This window comes from Dermacentor andersoni, chromosome 3 (genome assembly GCF_023375885.2).
Source record: "Dermacentor andersoni chromosome 3, qqDerAnde1_hic_scaffold, whole genome shotgun sequence".
Lineage (NCBI taxonomy): Eukaryota > Metazoa > Arthropoda > Arachnida > Ixodida > Ixodidae > Dermacentor > Dermacentor andersoni.
In genome coordinates, this window is record NC_092816.1 from 215,873,132 (window position 1) to 215,885,354 (window position 12,223).

General features: G+C 47.9%; 1 protein-coding gene across 2 annotated transcripts in view; it reads left to right on the forward strand.

Annotated features, from left to right (window-relative positions):
- Positions 1-573: 573 nt before the first annotated feature.
- The window catches only part of LOC126536378 (poly(A) RNA polymerase GLD2-like), a 149,676-nt gene continuing 138,026 nt past the window's right edge, over positions 574-12,223 (forward strand). The window contains exon 1 of one of the 2 annotated variants that reach the window (XM_050183314.3): positions 574-704. In XM_050183314.3, the coding sequence (XP_050039271.2) occupies positions 618-704 (87 nt within the window). In that variant the 5' untranslated portion in view covers positions 574-617. The remainder of the gene's footprint in view (positions 705-12,223) is intronic. The other variant, XM_055073131.2, reaches the window with a different exon arrangement.

Here is a 12,223-nt window from a genome sequence, read left to right on the forward strand (position 1 = left end):
TCAAAAGCCCGGACCTCAAACTCCAACTCCAGGCCGTCCAAAGGGCCCAAGAACTGGCGGAGCGTCACCACGTTCCCGTCCTGACTTGGGCGTCGCCTACGGTTTCTGCCGGAGGAGTTCCCCGCGTGGGATCTCCAACAGCTTGAAACTCCTCAGGACTTCAATAAAGTTCTTGACTGACTGACTGACGTACGAAAGCAAAGTTCGCAACAGAGGGTCAGAAAATGTGCAAAAAAGAGGTGAGGCGTGCAAACAGGACACAAGAGTAGAGAAGTGGACAACACGGCGTTGTCCACTTCTCTACTCTTGTGTCCTGTCTGCACGCCTCACCTCTTTTTTGCATAGTGAATCCTTATCAACTGCTCAGCTTTCTGTCGTTCTAAGCAGAAAATGTGGTTGTGGGAGTTCATAGTTGTTGTTTTCTTTTTTAACTTAGGTAGGACATTAAGCAGTATAATAGCATGAGCTTGGCGGCGCAACCCACCGCCGCGTTTCAAAGCAAACACTCATAACATCCGTCCACTTATTCATTCATAGACGGTGGCGCCAAATTTTCCTCTAGGTGTTATAGTGAGAAACTCTATGCTCGCTGCTGCTCGCTGCACCGTCGGGATGCAATGCGCTCCGAGCATGGCTCCGAGTTTACCCCTGGGCTGCGAGAACCTTGTGCGGCACCCGACGTGAAAACAGTTCATTTCCAGCAGGTCAGTGTTCTGTGTAGTCAACCTCTTTAGTTGCATATGATGTGCGCGCGATGTTGTGTCAACGCGAACATGTGCGAAAATCGGTAGGCGGGAGCCGCGGAGCTAGCGAAACGGATCCAAAGCACGACCGCGCACCTTTAACACAGCGTTATTATAAATTCAGGTGCTGTTCTGAGGCGCCTGTTTACCGGTTACATGTGCCCTTCTGGAGCAGTATTTGTAAAAAACCCAATCTGTCGTTGCGGCGCGCCCTCAAAAAATGAAATAGAAAAAAAGAAAGAGAATAAAGCACACAGCAAGGAAAAAGCGCTCCGCGGCTTCTGCAACACCAGTCATAACCTTGCCTCGTTTGTGTATTAGCGCGCTGGTGTGAACTGGACTGCGCTCATCTTTATGCTAACTGAGCGACGCTGCTTGCGTTTATGGGTATGACTGGTGCGTTGCACGGGCCGCAATTACGAGCCCAGAAGATCGTCAAGTTTACGGCAGCAGACTCTACAAGACATATCACTTCGATGAGGACGGACATCTTGTGCAGTGCCCACCCGAAAGAAAATTCTGCAGCTTGTACATTGTGTCAGGCGCTCGCGACTGGCTCAAGTTGCGTCGGGTAGCTTCCGTTTTTGGTTTTACGAAACTTTCAAGAAGTTGGAGGACATCATGTGCCGTTGGCGTGTCTACTCTGATAGAACGTTTTAGCCAGCGCTGGATTAAGGGGGGGGGGGGGCTAAGGGGGCTGCAGCCCAGGGCCTCACCTCGGACAGTAGGAGAAGGGGGCCCATTTATTTTAACCTGCTTACTATATGGAACCATGGGCAACGGAACTTCGAGCGACATGTATGAAGCGAGAAAACCAGAACGAGCAGACGGGGCCCACTGCCTAAGGTAACAGCATGCGTTTAGCCTGATCATTTGGGGAGAGCTTGTCGCACTGCAAAAACAGGAATCCCCCGCCACCCCGGTGGGGCCCCCTTTCTTACTACACGAGGTGCGTTTGCTTGGAAGAGTTTTCGTTCTTTCCTGTCGGTCCGTCTGTGCAGTGCTGTCTGGAGAGGAGGGGCAAGGGGGAAACACTTAAAACATGTAATGTGGGATGAGGACCAAAATCTCCCTTGCTCCTCGTCACCACCACGCCACCCTCCACCTCTCAAATAGTTCCACCGCGGTCCTTCTCATAGAAAGGATGTGCTGCAGTACCCAACAGTGCCTACCATTCGACTTTTCTTTACCGTGATGGTAATTGGAGGATGAGTCAGATAGCAGATGATGATGAGTCTGATGGCAGAGTCTAGGCAGGAGAGAAGACTTCACAAGTGCTTTTGTCTGCGTACCGTGGGGCATGGAATGCTCACTGTTCGGGCTAGGGTTGTGGATGAGTGAAGGGGGAAGTTGGGGAGCTGGACACAAAGGCCTGTCTCCAGGGCCCCTTCCTGCCTAGTGGCTGTGCAACCTCGCGCACGCTCGACGGAAAAAGTAAGTCAGACTGGCCGCCGAACTTTCCAGAAAGAAGTAGAAAAAGACGACTCAGAGGCGACGGAGAGCGCGTAACTTCGCCTGCGCTAGGAGTCGCTCTCTCCCCTTCATTCTCGCGCTCAGCGCCGATGGGGCAAAAGAAAAATCAAGAACCTCCCAGAACAGACGATTGCTCGTAGCCAATAGGAAGACGAGACTGGAATGGGAGAAGGAGGGAATTTGTACAAGGAATTCTATGCGTATGTGAACGCCTGCTTTGGCGCTAGTAACAGACCGACGCGGCGTGCGTCTATAAAGGGAAGTTGATCGCAGGCTGCGATTCAGCCCCAAGCCGCCGGTTAAGCTTGCATAAGCCCGCACGCTGAGGAACTCCCGGGGGATGCACCACTCTCGGCCAGCCACGGACCATCCAGGCAGCGTGCGCCAGTCATCGGGACGACCACCGTTAGACGCTTGCGGCCGCGTCGGACTGACGAAGTGCCTGGTGAACAATAAGCATCCATTCATGGGAAAATGCTCGGTCAGAAGCATGAAAGTGGTATGTCTAAACGAAAGGCGAAGTTAGAAAGAGAAGAGCGTAAAAAAAAGCTACCAAAGATGACAAAGTACCTACTGAATGCAGCTTCTGCGGAGCAGTATGATCGCTCTACCCAGAGTTCGTGTCAAACTCCCAGTAGTACCGACTGTGCTTCTGTGGAGGACTTGCCAACTCCATCACCACGGTTTCCTGGCAAGAAGCAAGGTTTGACTCATCTTGGTTGTCTGGATCCTGTGAAAACGGTGCCAACCTCGGTCATCCATATTTCTGAGCAACCGACGCTAACCGAGCCCTGTCCTGTTCCTGAGTCAGCAACGTCTATGCTACTCGGCCGGGCCCCTGCCACAGAGCTCTAGGTGTCCGGTCCGCCACGCCCGGTTTCTACTACTGCTGATCAACAGGTGCCAAACCTCCCCGTTGAGCATCCCTCTACTGACGAGTGCCAGGAAACAACACTCAATGAACTGACTCACTTGTTTCCTGTTAGTTTGGCTTCAGATAATCATGTTCCCACCCACAAAGTGTGCCTCGAGAGGACGAATGAGACTGCTTCTCGTGGCAACGTTGAAGTACAGACACCCCCGCAGCAAGAGGTACGTTGCGAGGTTCTCCGAAGTGACACTGCTAAGTGGCCGGACGTTATTACTGACAGCTTTCGGAGTGTATGCCTTGAGAAAGGGCCATTGTATTTTCAAAATCGGGCAGAAACTTTTCCGTCTTCCGAAAGGCAATGCAAAACTCAGAAATGCTATATGTCACCTCATCTTTTCGTGCGAAAGGCTGTAAATGGGGAGCTGATGAGCGACACTGGTTAATGTACTCAGAGTCCAAAGGTTCCGTTTACTGTTTCATGTACAAACTATTTTCAATTTCAAGCAACCCCAGTGCTTTCACCACGCATGGCTTTTCTGATTGGAAAAGAGCAGAAGAAAAGGTTTGCACACATGAAAATAGCGTCGAGTACCGGAACTACGTGGCAGCATGGCTCGCCCGCTCTAACTCGAGCAGCACAATCGACAAGGAGCTGGTTAAGCATCTTGTCACTGAGACCATTTACTGGACAGACGTGTTGAAGCATGTAGTCACTGTAGTTAAGCTTCTAGCTGAGCACAACCTAGCGTTTAGGGGCAGTGAGGAGATTTTTGGTTCACCGAGAAATGGCAATTATATAGGAGTGCTTGAGCCATTGCCAAGTTTGACACCTTTCTAGAGGAGAACATCAAACGCTACGTGAGCAAAGGAAAAGGTCACCCATCGTATCTGTCAAAAACCATTTGTGATGAATTTATCGAGCATGTGGCAGAGGGTGTCAATGAACGTCTCGTTGACGAAGTTAAATGTGCAAAATACTTCTCTTTTAATTGTTGATTCGACTACAGACCTTACTCACGTTGATCAGCTGTCAGTTGTTTTACAATACTATTTAAATAGGAAAGTGTACGAACGCTTTCTTGGATTTGCTCCAATTGAATCGCATACCGGCTTGTATCTTTTCAATACCGTGATGTCCCTCTTGACAACCAATGGCATCTCAATTGATGATTGTGCAAGCTTATGATACTGCAAGTAATATGTCAGGAAAATACAAATGACTGCAAGCTCAAATCAAACACAACGAATTGGCAGTCTACGTCCTGTGTGCTGGTCATTCACTGAACTTAGTTGGCGCGTGTAGCGTTGACAGTTACCTTGAGGTAGTCAAATTTTTCACTAATTCAGAGACTGTGTGTGTTCTTTGCTGCCTCACCTAAGCCATGGAGGTATCTTTTGGACAGCATGGGCGGAACTGGCCAGCAGCTTGTTTTCAAAATTCTCTCTGAGACCAGGTGATCAAGACAGGCTGAATCATGTAAGGCCATTCTGAAAAATTTCAATGCAGTCTTGTGTTGCCTTGAAGCTCTCTAAAAGGCTTTGTTTATTCTTTGCAACCTCTCTTTGATACCTTCGAAGAGAGAGCACACACGCTAAGTACCAATCAATGTTATCAGGATGAGGGCAAACGCATCGTTTTGAGTAAGCACCCGAACGGAAAAAGCGATAGTGCTCTACAAGGTAGAAAAAAGTTTATCGTAGAGACCTACAATGTTGTACTTGACAGTCTAGGCTCTGCTTTGCGAGTGCGAAAGGCTGCCTACACTGAATTCTGCGAAAGGTTCGGATTCCTAAAATTGCTGACAGAAGTTGGAAGCGAGACCTCTCTGGCACAGCAGGCTGAGAAGTTGGCGAAAACCTACAATTATTTGGAGCCAGCATTTTCTGCTGAAATCGTTCAGTTTGCGAACTTTCAGCACAACTTTGCGTGCCAGGACACGAGTCCCCTGGGAATAATGAAGTTGCTGCACGAAAGAAAGCTTATTGATGTGTTTCCGAACCTTTCTATTGCTTTGCGAATGTACTTAAGCATACCGGTGGCAAACTGTGAGACCGAACGATCGTTTTCCAAGTTGTCGCGATAAAAAAATCGCCTTCGTTCGAGCCTCTTTGACGACAAGGTGAACTCGCTGGCTATCATGGCCATTGAAAGTGACCTCCTCCGCGATCTATCCTTCGAACAGACTGTATCTGATTTCGCCAAAGCGAAGGCACGAAAGATGCCATTTTGAAAGAGGACTGTTTGCGCTATATATGAATAGCTTCAATAAGTTCGTTGTGTCGCCTCCTAGCCTCCACGTTGCCAATGAAACGCTAAGCAGTGTAATTCAAGATATGCAAATCTTTGTTGTTTGTCTCTTGTTTGTTCTTCTTGTGGTATTTAGCATGCTTATAAAGAACTGTATTTTTGTTATTTTCGATAGTGCCACGTTTGTTTGGTGTCGTCCTGGCTTGTCTTACCTTTAACCAAAATATTTTCAAATAATGTTTTGTAATTACAGTTGGTAATTTTCATCTGTACTCTAGGGCATTTTTATGGGGTTTTCATTGCGTTAAGTATTGTATATATCTATTGCATATTTATAGAGTAACGTGTATAACGATTACTGCAGTCTGATGCTTGAAGTTTAATAAAAAATGTTTTGGATACAACCATGCGTGTCCCCACGGTATTAAACTTAGTGATGCAAACAAAGCCTAGCTTCAGAAGGATCGACATCTGAGCTGTGTTGCCTTTTCTACGTTCTCGTTCGTCTTGAGATCACTAAACTTTTCCTTAAAGCCTAGCTTTTGCTGAAAACAGAATGCAGATTAATCACAAAGTGAACATATGTGTTGGTGTTTACAACAGCACACGTTTCAAGCAAGTTTTGTTGTTTTCCTTATAATAATAATAATAAAAATCCCATTCATTGCACTTCGTTCTTTATAATTTGGTGGAATTAAAATGAAACGGCATATTTCCAGTATCGTATCAGGCGACAGGGGGGGGGGGGTCAGTATAGGTAAAAGGCGCCTGCATGCGCATTAGCCCAGGGCCCCCATTTTTCTTAATCCGGCCCTGGTTTTAGCTACCAATGTCATATGGATGCATTTCCCCTCAACAGAACCTGGGCATCGATAGACTGAGGCTTTCTTCTGCATTCGCGATAAGATGAACGTTTGCTGGCTTCAGAAAGTAGCGCTCGCCGTGTCGTTCTTGCACCGGTGACTCTGCAGGTTTACTGGGCCTCTTGGATTATGTAGTTGCAGACTGTCCGGAAACCATCTGCGGCTCCCAGTCTTACTAGCCCTGACAGACGAGCATGTCACAGTCAAGTGATCAAGCTGTTGGGGACTGTCTGAGGTTTTCTTCAAAAGCACCATGACCAGGAGTCACTCTCCTGGCTGCCGTCGTCTGCTCGTAGCAACTCGTAGATGGCCCCTACCTAGCGAATTCATTAGCGTGGCATCCGAGATGCTGCTACACGCAACCGTAAAGCTTGGATGGTAGAATTGCCACCTGAGCACATAGAATGTGTTCACAAAGCACAGATTATGTCGCACTCTCCCTCTTCGTGCCCCTTAACCGCTGTATTTAAGCTAGCTCATGGCCTGCGAAATTTGAATGGGATTCCTTTGCGGTCATAAGCTAAGTAGTGGTCGTGCCATGTCGCTGTTCCTGCAAAAAGCGCCTGCTTATACCCTCAAAGCTTGTGAGACCGTCTACTAAAGGCCTGACAAGTGTCTAGGACTGAACACATGTACAGTGCTCATGGAATGAAATAGGACACGGAGCATTTAGTAGAGCTCTACATATGTGCAAAGTACGCGAGAGCACCATGTCATGTCGCTAGGAATTTGGTCACCAAACGTGACGAGGACTCCGGTGTACGCGTTTGCGCCAAAATTACGTCGATGTGACACGAACTGCAGCCGGTTGAAACGAAAGTATGCGCACTACTTAGCCCTAAATTGACGCGTTTCATTCCGTGAGCACTGTACACTGTCTACTAATCCTGCACGTCAAAAACCAAACTCGAACTTGGCAACAGAAGGGATCAACATATGTGAAAATTGATTGGTGAAGCTCAGATTGATGAAGCTCAGATTTCGCCAAGGTCTGTGAGTGGTGGCTCTGGCTAACACTCCCAGGGTTCTACTAGGACACATAAATACCCAAGAAAGTGGATGGGAAAACAGCGCCACGGTAGCTCAATTGGTAGAGCATCGCACGCGAAATGCGAAGGTTGTGGGTTCAGTTCCTACCTGCGGCAAGTTGTTTTTTCATCCACTTTAATTTCCATTAATTTATAGTTTCTTAATTTCATTGATTAAGCACAAGTAATTTCCCCTATGTTGACCTTGGTGTCAATGTTTGTTGGCTTCTTATCATATGACTAATAAAAATCTGGCCCCTCGGTTAACCCCCTTCCTTCTCGTTCATTACACAACGAGGGTCTCGAATCCGGCTACATTGATGCCTTCAGGTAGCATATGTGGGTTTATTGACCAGTTGCCTTCACCCAAAAAGATCACGTTCTCATGTCGCCTGCGGCAAAAAAGACGTTCCACGTCCGCCGCCAAGGTCTGCGAGTGGTGGTGCTGGCTAACACTCCCAGGGTTCTACTAGGACACATAAATACCCAAGAAAGTGGATGGGAAAGCAGCGCCGCGGTAGCTCAATTGGTAGAGCATTGCACGCGAAATGCGAAGGTTGTGGGTTCGGTTCCCACCTGCGGCAAGTTGTTTTTTCATCCACTTTAATTTCCATGAATTTATAGTTTCTTAATTTCATTGATTAAGCACAAGTAATTTTCCCTATCTTGTCCTTGGTGTCAGTGTTTGTTGGCTGCTTATCATATGCTTTCAAGGCTTGTATTACTTAAAAATTGACACAGAATGTTTGTTCCAGATTGGGATTGAAACATTTTGAAAAGTTCAAGTGTAACTGAAAAGTGTTTTCTGCAGTTACAATTTTTCTGTAGCATTGGTGACCAAAAAAAAAAGTACAATACCATCCACCTCATGCTTTCATGTAGAAATGCCATTTTCTCTCATTTGGAAAAAACAGATTCATTCCCAATACACTAAAGATGCGATAAATAATAAAAACACAAATGGAAGCGGCGTACCTTGCCGCCAAGATTTGCACTGCGCTGGTATGAGTCGCGTGGGGCAATAGATATCACTTGTCGTTGCTGTCAGACAACTCCTTATCGCTATCAACAGACCAAAGCATTTCATCCTTGGTGCCATCCATGGCATTCGAAATCCCGCACTTTTTAAAGGCTTTGTTGACAGTGGCAGATAGGATCCTGCACCATGCATCTTTCACCCATCGAGCAAAGTCCTGCAGGGAGGCACGCTTCATTTTATTGGCGGGTGTGAATTCGTGGCAGCCACTGACAAGCCATTCGGTGTAGAGCGCCCGAATGCTATCTTTCACTGGCTTGTCCAAATAAACATCGAGCGGCTGGAGCTGCGATCTCATGCTGCCGGATATCACGACAAGGTTGGTGTTGCATGCCGCCAGCTTGTCCTTGATGTGCTGGTCCAGGTGGCACCTGAACGCATCGAGCACAAGCATCCCTCGCAGACCCAAGCTGCCGCCGGGTCTCTTCCACCAAACGGTATCAATCCAGTCAGCGACCAAGTTCGTGGTCATCCAACCTTTTTTATTTGTGCGCACAATCATGCCACTCGGAAACATGATTCCTTTCGGGAGCGTCTTCTGTCTGAAGATAAGATACGGGGGCACCTTTTGTCCATACGCAGTGCAACAAAGCATTGCGGTGACTAGTTTTTTCGAGGCCAGAAGACAAAACGTGCACTTGCATCGCCCCCTTATTTTCATCGGTTGTGGTGGCAGGCATGTCAAAGCAGAGCGGCGTCTGATCGGCATTTCCAATCTGTCCGAAATGGTCGCCGTTTCTATGGTGCAACTTCTAAATGTACCGCTGAAAACTGCAATTTTTCTTCATATTCTTCGGGCAATTTTTGGAATATCCCTGTCTGCCTTCGAAGAGAAAAGCTTTTTCTTTTCATAAAATTTGATAGCCAGCACGTGCTCACATTGAAATCACTCCGCATTAGCCCTTTCTGTAGGGCTAACTGCATCGCCTGTACTTTGAGCAGATCAGTCTTCACAGGTCGCTGTGCCGCTCGCTGCTCTTGCACGTATTCCGCGAGCAGCTCTTCTATTTCGGCGAAGCAGCCCTGCTTCGGCCCACTGAAACCCTTCCTTGTTGCTTTGCTGGTGAAAATGTTCTTCTTCTGATTGCGCCAGTCCCGCACGCAAGTTTCGGGAACTCCGAACGCCCATGATGCGGCCCGATTTCTGTCCGTCTCCGCGCACATAACTTTCCTCTTAAATGCGGCATCATGGTGGACTCGGCGTGTCTTCGCAGTCAACGCTTCTATGCTGATTGAATAAACACAGAAAACGGGAAGACAGGTGGTAGACTAGGTTACACCCATGGAAGAAGGAAACTACTAGAAGCGCGTACGAGGAGGCCATTTTTTATTGCAGATGGCGATATGGTAATGCGGATTTAGGGTCGTACTCGATTCTAACGCGCATGCAATTTTTGGACCCATATTATTGGAAAAAAAGGTGCGCATTAAATTCGAGTAAATACGGTAAGTATCCTTACGAGATTTAAAGGTGAAAGCATCAAGACTTGCCTAAGCTGTCACCGTAATCCAATTTTGGGAGTGGACCAAGTCGGTTTTTTGGGTGTGGGCCATGGCATCCAGCCGACGCCATGGCTGTTCACCATGGGATTATGCAGTGTGAGCCACAGCAGGCCTACTGCCGGGAATGTGACGTCATCACTTGGTCATATGAGTTTTGGTACCATCTGATGATAATGCTGGACTCCGACTTTTTCGCTTCACGGGGCATATAAGGCTTTCGCCTTAAAAGCACAGCTACCAGTAGCCAGCCTGCGTGGCCAAGCTGTGGAGCCTCTGACCTGGTCATCACAACAGCTTCAGGTTGCTTACATTTGTCCTGGCCAGTCGGTACAGTGATCCTTCCTTTGCTATTGCAGTTCTGCGTGCTGCATGCCCACGCTAAGACAGTCGCAACCAAAAACTACCTTTGATCTGCAGTTAATTTGCAGTTGGAGATTTTGTACAGTGTCCAACCCAAGTAGTGACGTTCCTTTTGGCATGACATAGATGGTACCCTCGGCTGCCCCTGCCCTGTAAACCACATGAGTACAGAATGAGCTAAGAACTGGAACCTTTTGCCTTGAAAAGTAAAGCAGCATGACGCTGGGCACTGCTGGGCTGCACTTAGTCTGGAAAAATATTTCGGAGGTGGTGTTCTCCAAAAATTGACATGGCAGAACCGGTATCGATGAGAAACATCGTGCTGTGTGTCAGTTCAGGGTTGCTCAGTGTCAGAGGAGTGACTTGCACATCAATGTAGATGCCTGGGCGCTGAGCAGGTGGGCTGAGGACGTGGTCAGCGAGATCCACCGTAACATCAGCTTGGATAGTGAAAACGTTGGTTACACTTGTTGCATTTTCCTCTTGGATGACTTCCTGCAGTCGGAATGGACCCCCACGGCATGAGCAGCTACAAAAAATGCTGAAATGACCATGATGTCTGCCACCGTAACCGTTACGTGTTTTTGCTGGGCATTGAGCATGTTCCCGACATGCTTCTCCACAGTTATCATGGAACAGCAGTTTCCCAGAGTGTGGGGTGATGTTTGCATGAGTCGGCATTGAAGATGGATGGAAAGAGCATGAACATGACAGTCTGCAAAGGGATGCACCTCTGTCGGGAGTGTATGCGTGATAACCATCACGAGGGGCGTATTTAGGTGCACAACGCTCACTTGGTAAGGATGCTAACACATTAAAAGAGGGCAAGTGTCAGCAACACCACATGCGCACTCCATTCTACCGAGTTCACGCTAACGACTGGCTACAAGTTGGGGCTTCACATTCCCGTTGGTTGAAGCATGCTGGTAGGTTTGAAGTTGGACGCTCCCATATTCACTAGGAGGGAGGCAGAGGAAAGGCATGGAGGTGCGATGTGACGCTTTGCATGAAATTTCCTAAAGATGCTGACTCGCAGGCGACTTGCTCCCAAAGCAACAATATCTCAATTGCTTATTGAAACGTGAACTTATCACCCTCAAGCAGAAGTCTCCCACGCAACTTCGGATATGCGATGCTGCTCATAAACTGGTCGCACGAATTCTTGTCAGCTTGGTCCTGCCACTCTTAGCTAACTGCAGCCGTTGCCATGCTCGTTATTCCTAAGAACCATTGTCCTTCAGGTCAAGAGCACTTGGCGCTGTTCTGACGATAAGTCATGGGAGCTGCTAGTGAGAAGAAAATTCTCAGAGCAACTGCAGCCAACATGACCATGGAATAGCAGGCGCCCCTGGTGTAGTCAGGAATGGTGGCAGTGGCTTAAGTCCAGTAGGCATTATCACTACTAAGTTATAGTGTCGCATGCTACATGCCCACACCAAGACTGCCCAACCAAAAGCCGCCTTTATTCGAAACGACCCGCTTTTATAAACGTGTGCTGGTGGTGCAATCTCTTAATGGAAACTTAATGCATAAAACACTGAAGAGAGACCCATTGTCGACATTACAGCTATGCTCTCGTTGTTTACCTCATGATCGCCTCCATGTTGTCAACAATTACTGTCATCAACCACGCAATGTTGCACCTTCCAAGCACAGTGTTGTTCACGAGTGCATGATGGACACGCTCAAACAGTGCATTACGTCAAACTCCAGGTACCCTTAGTCCTCACCAGTTGTGCTCATGTGAAAAAGGGTGGCAGCATTAGAATCTGTGTAGAATATAAAAAGTTTAATAGAATGATGCAACTGGATGATGCCCTTGATCATCTAAGAAGCCCAGTTATTTTTTACCTTAGAACTGTTGTCAGACTTCTGGCAAGCACTGATGTAGCCCACAGACGTGGAGACGCTTTGCTCGACTCTACCTCCGACAAGGGGGAGAAGACCCTACGAAGCCTGCTCCTACAAGAGCAGCAATGGGCCGTCCAGCAGGATCGGGCAGCGGCCGCCAGGTATGCCTTGTCGGTCCCGGCGTGGGAGACGTCCACTGCACGCTGACGTGCGTCCTGCAGGACTTTTATTAAAGTTTGTCCAATCC